General features: G+C 47.5%; 1 protein-coding gene across 3 annotated transcripts in view; it reads left to right on the top strand.

The window, feature by feature from the left end:
* The window catches only part of GRK5 (G protein-coupled receptor kinase 5), a 168,313-nt gene that overhangs the window by 136,963 nt on the left and 12,185 nt on the right, over positions 1 to 19,165 (top strand). For all 3 annotated transcript variants that reach the window (XM_083504964.1, XM_083504963.1, XM_083504965.1), the window contains 5 exons: positions 1,348 to 1,385; positions 3,059 to 3,148; positions 3,993 to 4,201; positions 15,573 to 15,710; positions 17,447 to 17,584. In XM_083504964.1, the coding sequence (XP_083361090.1) occupies positions 1,348 to 1,385; positions 3,059 to 3,148; positions 3,993 to 4,201; positions 15,573 to 15,710; positions 17,447 to 17,584 (613 nt within the window). The remainder of the gene's footprint in view (positions 1 to 1,347; positions 1,386 to 3,058; positions 3,149 to 3,992; positions 4,202 to 15,572; positions 15,711 to 17,446; positions 17,585 to 19,165) is intronic.

Below are 19,165 nucleotides of genomic sequence, written 5' to 3'. Positions count from 1 at the left end.
TTGCAATAGTGGGGGTATTGCCCCTTAGCTACCGATCAACAGCCAACATGTAGAATGCAAGAGAATTAAAACATTTTGGACTCGTCAAGGAAACGTTTAAAACTGGAATGAAGAGGTTTGTTGAGAATGACCTTTCATCCCACCTCTCCAAAGCGAATCTTTTTGTTAGCACTGAGAATAAGCATACAGTAGTATTTAAAATAAAGCCATCCATTTTCTGCTGCCTTCTCTCACCCTTCACATATTTTCTCAGAGTTGTTTGTTTGAAAAGTAGGCCTGGTCCCATTGGTTTATCTTGTGAAGTTTATCTTGTGAGGTCAATAGGGATTTAAACCAACAAAAGGAAGGGAACAAAAATGTTCTTCGTACATGTGCCTTGGCTTATAATAATAAATAATGTGCATGATATGTTTTGAATAAACAAAAAAGTTCCCACTTGATTAGTAAGGGAAAACCACTAAGTTTTCTGTCCGCTGATCGCAAAACCTAAAATCATTTAAAAGGGAGTAAATTAAAGCTCTGTATAATGGGTGGTCCTCTCACAGTGCAAATTGCTCTAACAATCAACTTGGAGAATTAAAGTCTAGCCAATTCACATGGTTGTTTCTGTGGTGACAAAGATCTGTGTATCAATTTGCCCACCTTATTGTCACATGGGGAGGTGTTTGAAACAGCCCCTCCCAAATACAATAATCTGTGAAGCAATATTTTAACACGTTTTCTCCAATTCATGAATTTAATAAAGCAAATGGTTATCCTTATAAAAATGGGGTGGTAAATAGGCTTTTCTACCTCAGAAGTAAATATGTATAAATTAGCATTGTCTAAAAATAGGTTGTGAAATAATAGAGTGGCCTTAATTTAAAAAATAAAAATAGTGCAGTGGCTTTTTGAAATCCAGAAAGCCAAGTTGAGTGTGGATTTTTTTTAGATGGTCAGCACCCCTTTGGTCACTTCCATACACTGGGCAAGCTAGCCAGATGGGTGGCATACAAATAATAAAGTGGTTATAAAATTATTATTATTCTAATATTATGATGGTGGGTTAGACACTATCACCTACGTGATTCTCAGGGTTCTCTGTCCACCCAAATCTTATTGAACTGAATGACCTTGTGCCAGCAGAGCGGAATACTATTTGATGGACCGGGAGCTTCCATCTTGCAATAGTTTTAAATATATATATGTCGTTTTGAAATCTGTTTTCTGAGAATTGGTTCCCTGCTGTGTTATGGCTGGAAGGAAACAGCATTCTGATTCCTTGCTATTCCTCCAATATCAAAGCTACTTTCATACAAATAATTGCAATCTTTCCTCTTTCTTTCTCTCTCTCTCTTTTTTTAATAGGGATTTGAAGCCAGAAAATATCCTGTTAGATGATTATGGTAAGTGAGAGCTTTAGGCAAGGCCTTTTCTTCCACAGTAAAGTAGCTTACATTTAGTTGTATGACATGGTATTGTGCAGAGCCAAATCATTCTCTGAAGTGGGTAAGACATGGAGCAGCTTCCACTGCTTTTCTTGGGATATAGGAAAGGATAGACTTCCCAGAGAAGAGAGAGAAAAGAAAGTGCTATTATGAAAAGCAGTGGGTGTTAGGTTCAGGGCAAAAGATCTGTAATAAGTAAAGTTGTTCATTCTCCTTATTACTCTGGGAATTTTCCTTAATAAATAATTATGGTGCTCAGATTTGTATGCTGCCCCACCCCCCACCCCGCAGATGCACTCTATCTTACTTTTCGGAACCATTTCCAAGATGAAACCCTGCGTTTCTGTTTTTGATCAGCTGTGTCAAAACAAAATAACATAGGCACCGAATGGGCTACAGTGAGAACAGGATTGCTGTACTAGATGGGTCATTGGCCTGATCCAGAAGCACTCTTTTTATGTTATGTTCCCTGCTCTCAAGAGAGAGATGGTTTTGGGTTGTGCTTGGTTGTTCTGTATTCCTGTTCCTAGGACTACTATTCATAGGCGCCGACTCCATGGGGCTTGAGGGGGCCCGAGCCCCCTCAAAAATTCGTTTGGGGGGGCTCTGCCCCCCCCCAATAATCTCCGGCGCCCCTCCAGCAGAGCGCCATCGCCGCCCCTCTCCCAGCCCAAAATGCACAGGGTCGGGCTGCATGCCTCCTGCCCTCCCTCCCGAGCAAAAGCTCCACCCAATTTCCTTCGGAGCTGATTAATAGGCGCAGCACGCTCTCCCCTATTCGCTCACGAGGAGGCGGAGCCACTTTATTTGCATATTCATGAGCTTATTTATTATTCATGAGCTTTCCCGGGCCCCCCCAATATTTTTTATAAGTCCGCGTCCCTGCTACTATTCCAGAAAATAAAATCTCCAAGCCCAGAAATGAATGATGCTTTAGCCTGCTCTTGTCCACAAAGATGATGCAGGCCAGCATAGGCCAGCCAATCAGCTTCCTGCAGGGGAAAATGAAATCCTGATAGTTTAGGGTACCAGATCCCATGGAGGCTTTTACTTATACAGTCATATGCGCAAAGGGCCCGTCTCTATTGACACTCACTTTGTGCACACAGGTGCCAGGAAAATTACTAGAAAGAGCATGCAGTTCTGGGTTCGGGCTCCTTAGTGTGTCTCTGCTCCTTGCTTCCATCCCAAATTGGGATTCTACGGAGCTTGATGAACAAATGCCCTGACCTGGAATAAGGCAGTTTCATATGTTCCTTGATTGGTTTTTGAGATCTTTCAAAGAGCCAGTATCATTTTATTCCTTTAACGTGCTTAGATTTATTTTTTATGATGTGAATTTTTAGAAAAATGGGATTTGGTTGTGTCAGCTGATGGCAGGCCTTCCATCTGCTGAACAACATGGGGACCAGTTTGGGGCAATTCTCCCTAGCACTGTCTTCTCACTGCCCTGGGCACCTCTTTCAGTCTCTTATGGAGGGGGATTCCCCAACTCTCTGGAGCAGATTTAGGGAGGTGTGGAGCTGAGAGATGCCTTATCACCAGCGGAATGATACAACCCATTGTTTTGTAGAGGTATATACAGTAGCTATGCTAGAACATTTGTGTTTTTTCCCTCCACCTCCTTTTAGGCCACATCAGAATATCTGATTTGGGTCTAGCTGTTAAAATCCCTGATGGTGAATCAATCCGTGGACGGGTAGGAACAGTCGGTTACATGGGTAAGTGATTTAGTACCTTATGTGTGTTGCTATCAAAACTGTCTTCTCAAACTTGGTAATGCAAAGTAATACGAAAAGGAAAAAGAAAGGAAAAGAAAATCATGCACAGCAAAGCAGTCAGGGGCAAAAGGCTCTCTTTATTTTGATAAGCTTGAGAAAGATGTCATGACATAAAAGAGAAGTGTGAAATCCAGTGTAGCACTAAGTTTCTTTTATTATTATTATTATTATTATTATTATTATTATTATTATTATTATTATTATTATTATTACAGTATTATTATAATATATTTTTTAAAATAATTTTTCTATTTTACAATTTAGAATATTCATTTAAACAACTTTAAAATATAAATGACTTCCCTTCTTCTCTTTCCATAGTTCATTTTACATATCATAAATCCCTGCATATTTTACATAAACTAAACCATTCAGTGTTCCATTATTACAGTCATCAAAACTTGTTTACACTGTTGAATTTATCTTAATGCTGCCAACATTTTCAAGTGTACACAAATTTCAGTCCACACATTAGTCAAAGAGTTACATATCAGGGGTTGCACCCAACATACTGCAAGGTAAGTTGCTCTGTCAGCGCAAGGATTCATTCATTCATTCATTCATTCATTCATTCATGCACAGTGGAACTTCCTCTCACCATGTTCCCCCAAATCCATTCTGGGGGCTCCCAGTAGCAGATGTAACATGTGAACCGGTCCTTTTGCCAAATCAAAGCTTAGATGGAATCTTTTCTTTCATTCTTCAATTATGGCTGGTTATTTAGCCATGGGTGTGATGATGTCAGTTCAGAAATGGATCCCATCTACCTCTCTTGTTTTCCCAGCTCCAGAAGTCTTGAATAACCAACGATACACCCTCAGCCCTGACTACTGGGGGTTAGGTTGCCTGATCTATGAGATGATTGCAGGACAATCTCCCTTTCGCGGAAGGAAAGAGAAGGTGAAGCGAGAAGAGGTAGACAGGAGAGTCTTGGAGACCGAGGAGGTGTATTCCCATAAATTCTCTGAGGAGGCAAAGTCTATCTGCAAAATGGTAAGGGGGCTGTTCTTTTTCTTTCTTTTTTATTTTGGAGACTTGAAGCCCAAATTTGTTAGCAGCCTGTATTGAATAGGTAATTACAGTTGAAAAAGATTGATCCAATGTTAATGCTGTACTTCAGGAGCATGGAAATTAACCAGAGGTCATAGAAGTTGCGCTGAATAATCATTTAGGCTTTTTAGTTTGCTCCCTCCCTAGTGATGTTTCTGTCACATTACACAACAGAAGAGTATTAGCCATCCTGTGGCTCTGGAAAAACTTTTTAGGAGCTTCTTGTGTGTTGTCCATGCCCTTGAAAGGTAAGGGTAGCTTAATTAACTCTCCATACTGGTTCCAGAATTTTGAAGACCCTCAATCAAGGCACTTTCAGTGAACCCCTTCCCCCTAATCTGGGAGACCGGGGGCTCTCTTCGAAATGAATATTGAGGCAGTGGATCCTTTGCTGATTTTGGCCCAAGAAAATGCCCAGTCTTGCCACACTTAAGAGCCTGCCTTGACTCACATTCACATGTCCGAACTGGCACGTGCTTTAATTCACTTGCACAACAAATTCAAATAGCTACGTTATTTTCAGTAAGGTGTGTGTACATACAAGTGTACATATTGAAATGTATCCATTTCCCACTACAGTCCTTTACATGTCTTCATCTTGAGTCCTAAACTTTTAGGAGACACAGGGACATGCTGTTGGCATCCATCTGTCTCAGGAGACAATGGAGTGTGCCCCTGGGGGTGAAGTTAAGCATTAAGCATTAAACCGCACCAAAGTGGCCTCCCTGGGCCGCAAGCTTGGGCAGTGTGTATGGAGGTCCTGGGCTGCCCAGATGACAAGAACCTCCCTCACAGCCTCACTGATGTGGTCCAAAGGAAATCAGAGCAATATATTTGGCAACAGCTTGGCTGCAGGAGTTGCTGAAGATGCCATCCAGCCGTCTTAGGGACTCCGCTCTGGATTTGTGTGACGTTTACACCTTAGCCTTTTCTTCTCCTTTCAAGGCTATGTTTCATTCAAATTAGCAAAAACTCAGTTTGAACACACTAGGATGCTCTGTGAGGAGACAAGAAGAGGGTTCTCCACACAGTCCCTTAATGGCATAAGTGATGAATAGCTTCTTGGTGATGCTTTGAACAATTTTGAAAGGGATATGGGCCACAAGAAAATGTCTTGGCTTCATTACTGCAGTATGCCCATGTAGTAAGATTTTCAAAGTAATTTTTCTCTTGTCTTCCATTTCTGACATGGGTCAGCCATCTCCCATCATCCCAGATTGTTGACTGTGCTGACTGGTGCAGATGGGAATTGTCCTCCACAACGTTTGGAGGACAACCACGTTGGCTACCCTTGATCAGAATGATCTCCAGTTGTGACTATGGCAGCCATAATGTCAATAACAGACACTTGAAGGAAGATTTCACCATTTATTCCACCATTTATTCCATTTACTATGTGTGCTGTTCCTGTTCCCACCTGTTCCTGTTCCCACTGTGAGACTTAATGTGTTCACAGATCTTCTTACATGTTGTGATCTACTAAAGCTGTGCAAGACCCAGTCCTGATCTCCTAATAACTTCCCTCAGTGATGCCTATATTCTGTTGTATGCATTTCCGCTGCCTTTCTGTCTATATTTTTCTAGCTTTTGGAACAGTTTAGTTGGAGAATTTTTCCAGAAACAGTAGCCTGATCATTGACAGGACACAAGCAGGAGCTGTTCCTTTCCACTGAAGTTGAGATAGATGATAGATAGATGATAGATAGATGATAGATAGATACCGTGGTGCCTCACAAGACGAAAATAATCCGTTCCGTGAGTCTCTTCGTCTAGCGGTTTTTTCGTCTTGTGAAGCAACCCTATTAGCGGCTTAGCAGATTAGCGCTATTAGCGGTTTAGCTGATTAGCGGCTATTAAAGGCTTAGCGGCTTAGCAGCTAAAAGGCTATTAGCGGCTTAGCGGCTTAGAAAAAGGGGGGAGCGGGGGGAAAATCGGAACACTCGCAAGACGTTTTCGTCTTGCGAAGCAAGCCCATAGGGAAATTTGTCTTGCGAAGCAGCTCAAAAACGGAAAACCCTTTCGTCTAGCGGGTTTTCCGTCTTGCGAGGCATTCGTCTTGCGGGGCACCACTGTAGATAGATAGATAGATGATAGATAGATAGATAGATAGATAGATAGAGTTCTATCTATCTATCTATCTACACACAGTATTGAACTTTCTGTTGCTTGTATAGCTGAGACCTGATTATGTCCATTCATTTTTTTAAAATGATTTTCTAATTACAAGCCTATACAAACATTTTTTGTTTACATGGTCTGTGTTAAGTTTTCCACTGCTGCCCTCTAATGGACAAAGAGAAGATAGCTGTATTGCAGCCAGTGCCAGATTTATGTATAGGCTAAGTAGGCTGAAACCTAGGGCCTCTAAATCAAGGGGGCCTCACCAGCCTGCCCACTCCCCAGCAGGCAACCTCCCCCTCCCAAAATTGCAAACCTAAGACTTCATGCAAGGGCAGGGCAACTCAGGCACACCAAGTATGAGACTCAGGGCTAGCCAGTGGGGCCCAATTTGAAGTAGTGGGGCGCAACTTGATTTTTTTTTTAAGGGCCCCAGTTCGCAGCCAAAGTCTGCAAAAAATTATAGCTATAAATAAAATCCATCTAGATTGCCTTGGTGTGGGGGGGGCTTAGGAGCAGCACGTGGGGCCCAATTTGGCCCAATTGCTCCAATTGCCTTAAGGTCAGCCCTGATGAGACTATGCAGGGGTTGGACCGACAAGCCCTGCACCTTCTAGGTCCCTGGTGTCACCAGAGTACAGACCCAAGGACTTGTTATGGAAATAAACGGGGCGCACTTATTGGAAATCAGTGTTGTCACCTCTTCCCCCCCCCCCCACAAACCCCGAGACAATGAGCCCAGCCACCTTTTATTCACAGTTGCCTAAGCACTACACTACAGCATGGTCATAAACCTGTACGTTCAACTGCTGAAATATACACCTGTCAGAGCTGCTTGAAGATCCTAGCTCACACAGGATCACGCTAGCCAGCGATCATTAAGTAAAAGTCTTTATTGAATTACAGTTTCCATTCTCACGCTGCTGCGCGCAACTCTACGTCTAGTAGCTAGATCGGCGAAGCTCCGTCTGAGTCTCCGCCCCGTGTGCACCAACTTAATATCCTAGCCTTGCTCCACCTTTTCCGCCTGACTGTCCTCCTCTGGGTCCCTCTACCCCCCGGGGCTTCTTCCTTCCGGGATTCTTCTGACGCTGACCCGGACCCTCCTGCCTCCTTGCGCCGGGCTTTAGGACCTGGCTCCCTTTCGGGGCTGCTTACTGCGCCGCCTTCCTCTGCATTTGAACTTGGCGCGCGCGCCCAACCTTCCACTTTCCTCTTAACCGTTTCTTCGCTCCCCGATGGAGGTGTGGCCACTCCTGACTCATGTCCTCCCTCCTGTGGTGAGCTGCCAGCGCTTCCCCCCTGGCTCCCTTCCTCTTCCCTGCTTCCTGGCGGTGACGCTGGTCCCGATTTCCAGCTGCTCCCCCCTGAGTCCCCTCTGGCTCTATCTTCCTGGGGTGCCCCCCTAGACTCCCCCCTTGCCCTGGCCACTGGTGCTCCTTTCTGTGAATCCTCTGATTCACTGGAAAGACTAGGAGATCTCGGGTCGTCGTCATCACTCATCTTTTCTTCTGCCTCCTCCCCTTCGCTCTCTGTTTCCTCCCTTGCCCGTGCCTCTGCTCCTAAACCCCTGACATCCATCCCCCCCTCGAAGCCCCCCATTCCCCCCTCCCCTCCTTCCGGTGCCGGAGCTGGGGGCTGCTGTTGCAAAGGGACAAACGTCGGATATCGGTCGCTTCCCGTGGCGGGCCTCCCTCTGAAGTCTCGCGGGTCTTCCTCCCTGCTCTCGTCGACAACGGTCACCTCCGCTTCCATCTCTGTGCCGCCGTGCTCGAAACCAGGGTCGTCCCCGAAAACGTCCATGTCCGTCTCTCCCTCACTTCCTCCTGGCGGTGTTGCTCGTCCCGGGCCTTCCAGCCACCGTCTGCGGAACTGCTCTTCTGGTCTATCGTCCCACCAATACGAGGGTTCTGATGCAGATCCCGAGGGTGACCCCTCCGGGGAACGGACGTCTTGTGTCGGGTCCTCGTCCGAGTCGAACCCCCGGAAAGTGCTGGCCGAAAGCGTGGGCGTGAAAAGCCAGTCGTCGAAAAAGTCTGCTGGCATAGGTCTATGGGGAAAGAGGGCATGAAACTCGTCTTTGAGGAGAGGTTCGTCCAAGGCGTAGCCCGGCACCCAGCTGTTCGCACTGGCCGGGGTGCCCTCCTTGGCGAGAAAGTATTCTACCCCCTCTTCCCCCCATCTGGAGTCCAAAATCTCCGTGACTTCGTTGATGCGCTCCTTCTGTGCCACTCCCGCGTGCCCTGTTCTGTCTCTGACCGGACTCGGCGCTGTTCCGGGTTCCTGGAACCTGTGCGGTGCCTTGTAGGGAGTGAGCACCGATCTGTGGAATACCGGATGCATTCTGGAACCCTCCGGAAGTGCCAGTCTGAAAGCTACCGGGTTGACCTGCTCTTCGACTTGGTAGGGCCCCAGTTGTTTATGCCCTAGTTTCTTCTTGGCCAACGACCTGGCCAGCACTGCGTGGGCTGCTAACCAAACCCAGTCTCCCACGTGGAGCTCTTCGCCAACCCTTCTGTGCTTGTCCGCTTGTACCTTGTATGCGTGTTTGGCCAGCTCCAGGTGGCGCCTCAGCTGATCGTGGACTTCCTGCAGCTCCGACGCGAACGCATCTGCTGTCTGCGGCTCCCCCTCCCCCCTTCTTTCCAGTCCCGGGAAGGTTCTGGGGTGCCTCCCGTTGTTGGCGAAGAACGGCGTGACCCCCGTGGACACGTGCTTCGTGTTGTTGTAGGCGAACTCGGCAAGCGGCAGGTAATCCACCCACGTCGCAGGCTGTTGATTTGCATAACATCTCAGGTACTGCTGCATGATGGCATTGACTCGCTCCGCTTGCCCGTTGGTCTGCGGGTGTCTCGCCGACGCCAGGTTGATCTTGACGTTCAGGAAGCCCATCAGCTTCTGCCAGAAATTCGAGATGAACTGCCGCCCCCGGTCGGACAGAATAGACCGTGGCAGACCGTGAACCTTGAACACGTGGTCTATGAACAGTTTGGCGGTTTGCTCCGCCGTGGCCACCTTAGCACCCGGAATGAAATGCGCCATCTTGGAAAACAGGTCCACCACCACCAGCACTGCCGTCTTGCCCCTCGAGCTGGGCAGATCCGTGACAAAGTCCAGGGCCACTCTCTCCCAAGGTTCAACCGGAGTTTGCAGCGGTTCCAACAGTCCGGCCGGCGGTTTGTGCACTGGTTTGGCCCTCTGGCAGGTGTCACACCTCGCCACGTAGTCTGCGACCTCCCCTCTCATTCCAGGCCACCAGAAATCCCTGGCTACTAATTCCACCGTCTTCTCCTTGCCAAAGTGCCCGGCCGTGGGCGCGTCGTGCAGCTGCTGCAGCACCTTGGCGCGAAGGTCGTCTCCCGGCACGTAGATGGCCCCCTTACGGATGAGCAAACCATCTCGTAGCTGGAAACCGTCGGCCGCAGCCGTGCCCCTTTGCACCTCTGCCATCTTTGCTTGCGCGAAGGAGTCATCCTGCAACGCTCGTCGCACCGCCTCCAGGTCCACAGTGGCCGCGGCGCACGCCCATACTGTTGGTGCGAAGATGTGCATGGCGGCCGCTGGCGTTGCGTCCTCCAGATACTGTGGCTTACGGGAGAGGGCGTCCGCCATGATGTTAGTGTCCCCCGGGACATACTCTATGCGGAAGTCGAAGTTTGCAAAAAACTCCGCCCAACGTATCTGCCTCTGGTTTAGGAACTGTGCCGTGCGCCAGTGCTCCAGATTCTTGTGGTCCGTGCAAACCTGCACCGTGTGCTTGGCGCCGATCAGGAAGTGCCTCCACGCTTTGAACGCTGCATGAATGGCCAGCAACTCCCTGTCCCAGATGGTGTAGTTCTGCTCGGACTTGCTGAGCTTCCTGGAGTAAAACGCTGCCGGTCGCCACACCCCCTGCTGGTCCTTTTGCAGCAGGACCGCCCCCACGGCTCTGTCCAAGGCGTCTGTCTCCACCCTCATCGGCCTGCTGGGGTTGACGTGAAGCAGCTGCTCTTCCGACGCGAAGAGACGCTTGAGTGCCTGAAAGGACTGCTCCGCCTCCTCTGTCCAAACGAACTTCTTTTTCTTGGAGCTAAGCGTGTCTGTGATGGCCGCTGTCTGCATCGCGAAGCCCTTGATAAACTTGCGATAGAAGTTCGCAAAGCCGACAAACCTCTGGACCTCCTTCCGGTTGCGTGGACTCTTCCAATCCAATACCGCGCGAACCTTGGCGCTGTCCATGGCGAGCCCCTTGTCAGACAACTTGTAGCCCAGAAAATCCACCTCCGTCACGTCAAATTGGCACTTCTCCAGCTTGGCGTAGAGCCTATGTTGCTTTAGTCTGGTCAGCACTTCCTTGACGTGTCTGTCATGCTCCTGCTGCGATTCCGAAAAGATCAGGATGTCATCTAAGAAACAGACGCACGTCTTGTAGAGAAGTCCCGCCAACACGTGATGCATGAAAGCTTGAAAAACGTGGGAGCCATTTTGCAATCCAAAGGGCATAACTCTGTATTCGTAGGTACCCAGTGGCGTGAACATGGCCGTCTTCCACTCATCTCCCTCCCGCATACGAATGAGGTTGTACGCCCCTCGCAGGTCTAACTTGGTGAACACTTTTCCCTTCCGCACCTTCGCCAGGAGGTCGTCGATTCGGGGCATGGGGAAGTCCGACGGCTTGGTCCCATTGTTTAAAATGCGATAGTCCACGACCAGTCTTTTTTGGGGCGTGTCTCGCTTCTTAACAAAGAATACTGGGCTGCCCCCCGCTGCCTTGGACTCTCGGATGAAACCGCGCTCCAAATTATGATCTATGAACTGTTTGAGTTCCTGCAGCTCGTCCTCTGACATGGAATACAGTTTCCCCTTAGGCAGCGCCACCCCCGGCAGCAGGTCAATCTTGCAGTCATATGGTCTGTGAGGGGGCAGCCTGTCCGCCTCCTTCTCGCAGAAAACTTCCAAAAATTCTGCGTACTTGTGGGGAATCGCTTGCAGCGTGCCTAGCAGCAGCTGTGACTCCTCTTCCTCTCCTTCCTGCCGGGGCACGATGCAGTGTTCAGCACAAAAGGAAGAGCCGAAGATCAGCTGCCTCTGGTACCAAGCCAGCGTTGGGCTGTGCTTGTCCAGCCAACTCATTCCCAATACAATGGGCGTATCCGATAGTTGAGTGACATTGAAGCTGATGATTTCTTTGTGATTTCCAAGTCGCATCGCCATGGGCGGCGTCTGCTTCACCACTTGCCCCCCTAGCAACTCCCTGCCATCCACCGTGACAACCTGCAGGGGCAGTGTGGCCGGCAGCAACTGTATAGCGTGTTTGTCGACAAAGTCCTGCCCTATAAAGTCCGCATTGCTGCCTGAGTCAATGGTGATTGGCACGTCAGTGGTGATTCCATTGGGCAGCTGGAGAGATGCGGTGAGCCTCACCACTGGTTTGGGCGGGAGGGGGTTCACGGGCTGTAAAACCTCTGGGGACTGCGTCACTAACACGTCTGGCTGGGCCCCAGGGCCTCTTCCTCCAGCCAGACTGCGTCGTTTCCCTGCTGTGGTCCCCCTTGCTGCGGTGCTGCAGTCACCATTGCCGAGGCTGCAGTAAGCTTGTGGAGCCTCTGGGGACACTCTTTTGCCATATGCCCTGGCTCCTCACAGACGTAACACTTCCTGTTCCCTCTAGGAGGCTTCGCTTTCACTGCTGCCGGTGCTAGGGCTCTGGTTGCTGACTGAGCCCTTGCACCTCCAACCTCCATAGGTTCGGCTCCTCCTCCTGGCGGAGGCGTGGATTGCGCCCGCGCTGCTTCTCTGGGAAGGAAGGAGGGGCCCCTGGCTGGTTCGCGCCCTTCACGTCCTTCGTCCCTGCTCCACGGACGTCCTTCCAGCCTCACCCCCACTGCCAGTGCCCTCTGAACGACCATCCTGGGTGGTTCGGGGTCTCTCCCCCCTCGCGATCTCATCTTTAATCGAGTTGTGCAGCCCCTCCCAAAAGAGGTCTCTTACAGGAGCCGAATCTCTGTCCCATTCCAGGGCACTGACCAAGGCGAAAAAGCGGGCATGATACTGCCTGACGCTGGCCCTCCCTTGTCTCAGCCCATGCACCTCCTTCCGTGCAAGATCCACGTCAATACTTGATAAAAAACACCCATCCATCGCTTTAATAAAGGCATCTGCATTCTGGAGCGCCGGATCCTTATCTCTCCATAAATTGCGTAGCCATGCTTTCGCATCCCCATGCAAATGGGACATGATGAACCCCACTCTCTCTTGTTCATCTCTAAAGTCTTTATGCAGCAGTTGCAGTGCGCACAGTACGTCGGCTCTAAAGTTGGGATACTGTTGCAGGTTCCCATCGAAGTGAGAGACCAGCCCGCCTGTCCGTCTCGCCAACCCAATTCCCTCCTGCCGGGGTGTCTGCTTTGTCAGCACGTCTAACCTGACCTGGAGATCCCTGCAGGCGGCAGCTGCCTCCTCCTCTCTCTTCCTGGATGCGAGAGCCTCGGCGTTCAGTTGTGCCACTGCGTTTCTGAGTTCCTCTATCTGCTGCTCAGCCGTCATGTCGTCTGCCGTTCGTGAGCTCGCTAGTAGGCACCTGTTTCTCTCCCCTCCTCGAGGCTGTAGATGCCCACAAGAGGGAGACGGAGCTTACTGTCAGAGCTGCTTGAAGATCCTAGCTCACACAGGATCACGCTAGCCAGCGATCATTAAGTAAAAGTCTTTATTGAATTACAGTTTCCATTCTCACGCTGCTGCGCGCAACTCTACGTCTAGTAGCTAGATCGGCGAAGCTCCGTCTGAGTCTCCGCCCCGTGTGCACCAACTTAATATCCTAGCCTTGCTCCACCTTTTCCGCCTGACTGTCCTCCTCTGGGTCCCTCTACCCCCCGGGGCTTCTTCCTTCCGGGATTCTTCTGACGCTGACCCGGACCCTCCTGCCTCCTTGCGCCGGGCTTTAGGACCTGGCTCCCTTTCGGGGCTGCTTACTGCGCCGCCTTCCTCTGCATTTGAACTTGGCGCGCGCGCCCAACCTTCCACTTTCCTCTTAACCGTTTCTTCGCTCCCCGATGGAGGTGTGGCCACTCCTGACTCATGTCCTCCCTCCTGTGGTGAGCTGCCAGCGCTTCCCCCCTGGCTCCCTTCCTCTTCCCTGCTTCCTGGCGGTGACGCTGGTCCCGATTTCCAGCTGCTCCCCCCTGAGTCCCCTCTGGCTCTATCTTCCTGGGGTGCCCCCCTAGACTCCCCCCTTGCCCTGGCCACTGGTGCTCCTTTCTGTGAATCCTCTGATTCACTGGAAAGACTAGGAGATCTCGGGTCGTCGTCATCACTCATCTTTTCTTCTGCCTCCTCCCCTTCGCTCTCTGTTTCCTCCCTTGCCCGTGCCTCTGCTCCTAAACCCCTGACAACACCCAATATGTAGCAATGGAGATTTATGTTACTGCTTTATGAATGAACACTGTGCTGTATGAATGGACTCTGTATTTTGTGAATTACCTAAGAGCCACCAATAGGGAGCTCTAGAATCTGACAGCAAACAGTACTAGCAAACAGCGACCCCTATTGCTGAAAGCAGGTAACCAGCAGGGAATGCTTCAGCTCAGCTTTTGCACTGTGGACTAAACACCCCCTGCTGTGCAGATAATGGAGAAAGCTCATAAATTGTATCCCTTCTGGCATCCTGGCCAACTCTATTAAACTGGTGTAAACCCTGGTGCACCAGAAGCCCAGAATAGCAGCAAATAAAATCCGCTCATACGTCAGTGACTGATAAGACTTGTCAACCAGTTCTTCCAAAGTCTTCCTAAATTATAAAGCTCCAAAATACAGGCCAAAATAGAACAGGTCTGGGAAGAGCAAGGCATACAATGGGCACCACCAGTGAAAAGGCCCTACTCCGTGTAGCTCCTGCCCTGTCATTTGATAGGGTTCCCACTTGCCCTCCTTCTTGACATGGAATGCTCTCTATTGGAATCTTCAGGTCCAGTACAAAGACCATAAGAAGGGAGAGCAGGAACCCTGAAGTTCCCAACAGCTGTTAATCAACCAAGCAAGCACACAGGTCACCTTTGTCACAGTCAGGACACCTATGTCCTGGCCAGGCTTGTGTTCAATCTTGTTTTTGTACAACGTTGTTCGTTCTCAGTAACCAAAATTATATTTTCAACATATACAAGCAGAAAAGTTGTTTTCCTTCATTTGCAAGGAATCGTACAAAACAAAGTGGCACTAATAAAGAAAAGTTCCAGGGTGGCAACAGAAAGCAAACTAAAAATGCTGTTGTAGTTCATCAGAACTATCCAGCAATATCAAGTAATAGGAAAACTGGTGCTATTAACAGTAATCCTTCTAGTTGGTTAATTGGTTCGGCAACTTCCGTGTGATGCTAATTATTTCCCCAAAGAGCTAAATGATAACTAATCAGAGGCAGCTACAAATGGCAACAAAATATCTGTGAAAGGAAGAGGAGCAGGTTTGCTCAAGTGTGTTGCAGGCAGAAATACTGTTTGTAATGAAGTGAGAGCAGTAGTTTACTTGCTCAAATTAACAAATAAGAAAGTTTTGAGAATTTAAATTCTACATTAAAATTGATTACTTAATTGAGAAGGGGATTGTAATAAAAACACTGGGGCCTAATTTGAATAGTAGAATGCCTGGTATCTGGTGGGCAATCTCATCCTTTATTTCCACACTGTGGCTGCAGACCAAATCACCTTTCAAGAGAGTTATGAGATTCAGGTGAGGGTCAGATGCCTTGTCAATCTCAGCAGGTATATAAGAGGATGACTGTCCTGGCTAGGCCTTTGCACTGGCCAGCTTTTTATTAGCTGTCCATTAAAAAAAATTAAAATGAAAAGTACCAGCTTATCTATATACTTTATTGTATAATTTGATTATATACATGCTATATTTAATGCTTGGATTGTTTTATTGTGCATTTTAAATTAAGGATGTTTATATTTGAATGCTTGTGCAATTAATCTTATTTATAAACCACTTATGAGCCTATTCTGGCACTGAGCTGCATGTGAATATAATTTATTCCTCAGAAGCCTTTGGGCTGAGATGCACTCCCTGTTTTCTTTTTGTTAAAATGTGTAGTACAGTTTGGTTGTGTGAATTAATTTATAAAGGCCCTATTTATGGGTATGCAGGGCTGTGAAGGTTTAACAAATGTATCTGTGTGTTTGTTAAACAACCGCCATCTTGCCATCCCATTTGTCTGTTTCTCTAGCTACTGACCAAAGATGTGAAGCAGAGGCTGGGTTGTCAGGAGGATGGTGCAGCCGAAGTAAAGAGGCACCCATTTTTCAAGAGCATGAATTTCAAACGCTTAGAAGCAGGAATGTTGGACCCTCCTTTTGTCCCTGACGTAAGTGATGCTTGAAAGAGAATCTCAGTACATGAAGTGGATCTTGAAAGCAACCCATGGCATACACCACTTGAGACTGTTCTCTCACATAAATGGCAGCTGCTTGCTTTCTGTCCCCTGTTACATTCTGTTTTACTTGAGAGCTAGCATGGTTAAGTGGCCATATGTTGACCTTGGATGCCAGGGTCCAATAATTCTTCGTTCAGTCACATACTTTTATTTCAGGGTACTATTTTTGATAGGGCAAAGTCACTGGAGGGCATAAATGGATTTAACAGTAATTTCCAAGAACTCTTAGGACCTGTAATCCTGTGAGGGTAACTAACGATCTCTTAGCAAATACTTCTGGGAACATTAATTTCAAATACAGTTCCCAGGATTTTTTGGAGGAAGCCATGACAGTTGCATTGGTGTATAGAGGTCAAATAAGCTTGTAGTGTAGATTACTTTTCCTTGCAACTTTGCCATGGTGAAATCAGGCTAGTATGTGGTTAGCAGGCCTGCCCCAAAAAGTTTTTCTGCTTGAGGGGATGAACAAGATGGTGGTTCCCTGCCCTGCCCCCTCCAATTCCACAGACAGAAGCATACCATACTGACAGCTGAATCTTACTCCCAACAGTGGTGGGAGAAGAACATCCTCCAGACTATCTTAGAAAGGATAGGACAGGCTGTGCGGCATTCACATCTGTACCTTCCAACACCTTGTCAGGACTACCTGGGAGTATGGTGGCCAGTCTATCTCTGTACAAAACTGACTGGAGCTGGGGAACAACCTATAGCTGAAAGTGGGCTCTCCTAAATAATGAGGCCTCCTGAGTCTCCAGTGACTATGTTCAATCCAAAAGAACCCCCAAGCTTCCACAGAAAGTATACTAAGAATAATATTTCATCAAAACAAACCAAGCTGTTTTACCATTTTCCTCACGAAACAGATCTGAAGCGCCACCTTCAAAGCGCTTGGCAATGAAACTGCACATTTTCCGATACCTTCGTGTCTTGTAATTGGCATCCATTTAACTTCTTTTTCAACCAGCTCTCTAGAGTTTGGCTTCTAAGCCAAGATTGAAAAAGTTACTTTGGATGTCTCCCACTGGGGTTTTCCAGTTATAGCTATGCGTAGAGTGGCTGCAGTTCACGAGAGACAAAATCCATGCCTGCTTGGACAAGCAGAGCAAACTTCGTCGTTCTGTGAGCCCTGGCCTAAATGCTAAGTCAAATGAAATTTTCATTCAGTTTAAGTTGTTTCTGTTTATATTGGGGGGGGGGGTTGTTTATCAATTTAAAACATTGATACTCCACTTAATATTTTTTTTAAAAAACTATGTTTATTTTTTCCTTTTTAAATATTGGCGCTTCAGTTTTCTATAATGGAAACACTTCAGTGTATAACTGTTTTAATGGGGAGGTGAGGGCAGTAGGTCATGAGTGGAGCACTTGCTTTGGGTACTGAAGTTCCCATGCTCAATCCCCAGCACCCCCAGGGGAGAGACTCCTTGTCTGACACCATGGAGCGCAACTACCAGTCAACACTGAAAAATCTTGAGGCCCATGGGTTGATGGTTTGAATCTGTATAAGCAGCACATGACATTCCTTCCTAGGTACTGGTTGTAACCATGCCTATGAGGCACAGCCTGACAATGTTTGTATTACAATGCAGTGCTGCTGTTAGGCATTCTCATTCAGCGCTTCACCCACACATTCTGGACTCTCTCACTTTTCTTTTCTGCTGCGGCAGCCCAGAGCAGTGTACTGCAAAGACGTGTTGGACATAGAACAGTTTTCAACTGTCAAGGGAGTGAACCTGGACCAAACAGATGACGATTTCTATTCCAAGTTCTCCACAGGCTCTGTTTCCATTCCATGGCAAAATGAGGTAAATAAATACTTCTTTTTCCCTGTCAGGTGATTCTAATGCTTCCCAACCTCAGCCTTTAAAAATTCCATAAATACCCATATATTCATGGGAAAATTTGACACATTACTATTACTTATTCAGAGGGGAACAATTGTTTTGATAATGTTGGTAATGTTGATGTTCATGCCTATTTTCTTTTTCTTAAAAATTAATGAGTACCAAATGAGTACCATTTTCTTAAAAATTAATGAGTACCAAATGAGACCTTTGAAGTTCTCTAATGGACCGCAGAGTACTCTTCTTTATTAGATTTTGAAATATGTTTCAGTGCACAGAGATAAAAGCCTACAATGTCCGAAAGATTTGTATAGATCTTGGGTGTAGGTTTGAAGGGGGTACCCTTCAGTTGGGCCCTATTAGAAGAATGAGGCAAGATTAACCTTTTGCTTCCTTGTTTAATTTTTAACTCGTCCTGAGGTCTCAGGCATGGCCATGTCAGGGAGTGAACCCCAGCAAGCTTGCAATAAAGCGCCAAGGCAGCCTTTCGTTGCTTTAAGTTGACATGGGTTGCTTTTGTCTGCAGGCTTTTATTTGTTTATTTCCAAATTTGTTCTATTTAAGGGCTTATAGACCACTTCTAAATGAGTACTGCCCTGGGCTGTTTTGGTAGAAATGGTGGGGTATAGATTTAATACATAAATAAATGTTTCCTAAACAGCCTACAGCAGGGGAAAAAACCCAGCAACATGCCACACTTTTCCATGTATAAGACTAGGTTATTTCCTTTAAAAATCATGCTAAAAAGTGGGGGTTGTCTTATACATGGGTAGTTGGTTGCTGCCGTGGCTGTCAGCAGCTATTGTGTGTGTTATTGGTTGCTGCATCAATGGGTGGTGTTGATTGGCCAATGCCACTTGGGTGGGCGATTGGCAGCTTCTGCTGGCAAGGGGACAGACGGGAGGCGGAGTTTGCTCAACAACTCTGGGCAATCCTCCCCCCCCCTCAATAAAAGCTCAGCAAGTTCTTGCTATCTCCCCCCATTTTCTGAAATTTCAGCCCCCCAAAATAGGGGCATCTTATACATGGGGGCGTCTTATAGACGGAAAAATACGGTATGTGGTAAAAATGAGCAGAATTGGAGCTGAGCTGCAACACTGACTTCGTAGCTGCAGTGTCACTGCCACTGACCAGGAGGAAAGAGGCAGTGGGGATGTCAGGGTTTTGTAGGCACACCAGCTGAAGCATTGGATTGACTCTGCTGCTTCCCTGTGTCCCCATCCCTTACCCCTCACTCTCTCAGTGAGCAGCAGTGAGCCGGGGAAGCTGGTGCTTCAACCCCGAGAGGCAAGCCATGAATGAAAACGAGATATACCAAGTTGTCTTACAAACAGATCTTAAATAAAGAATGGGGAAAATTTATAATTTGTCTTAAAAACCATTGTAAATAGTTAAAATTGTTGGTAGGATTGGAATAACACTTGTAGTTTAATGGTGAATTTTGGATATAATGGAGATGTAAAAGATTTGATTATAAAAGAAGCAGGAGGAAATGGCTAACAATAGGACCCACAAAGGGAAGGAGGGAAGTCCAGGAGATTC

This window comes from Podarcis liolepis (assembly GCF_965112155.1).
Source record: "Podarcis liolepis genome assembly, chromosome: 5".
In the NCBI taxonomy this organism is placed as follows: Eukaryota; Metazoa; Chordata; class Lepidosauria; order Squamata; family Lacertidae; genus Podarcis; species Podarcis liolepis.
This window is presented reverse-complemented; position numbering and strand designations above follow the sequence as displayed.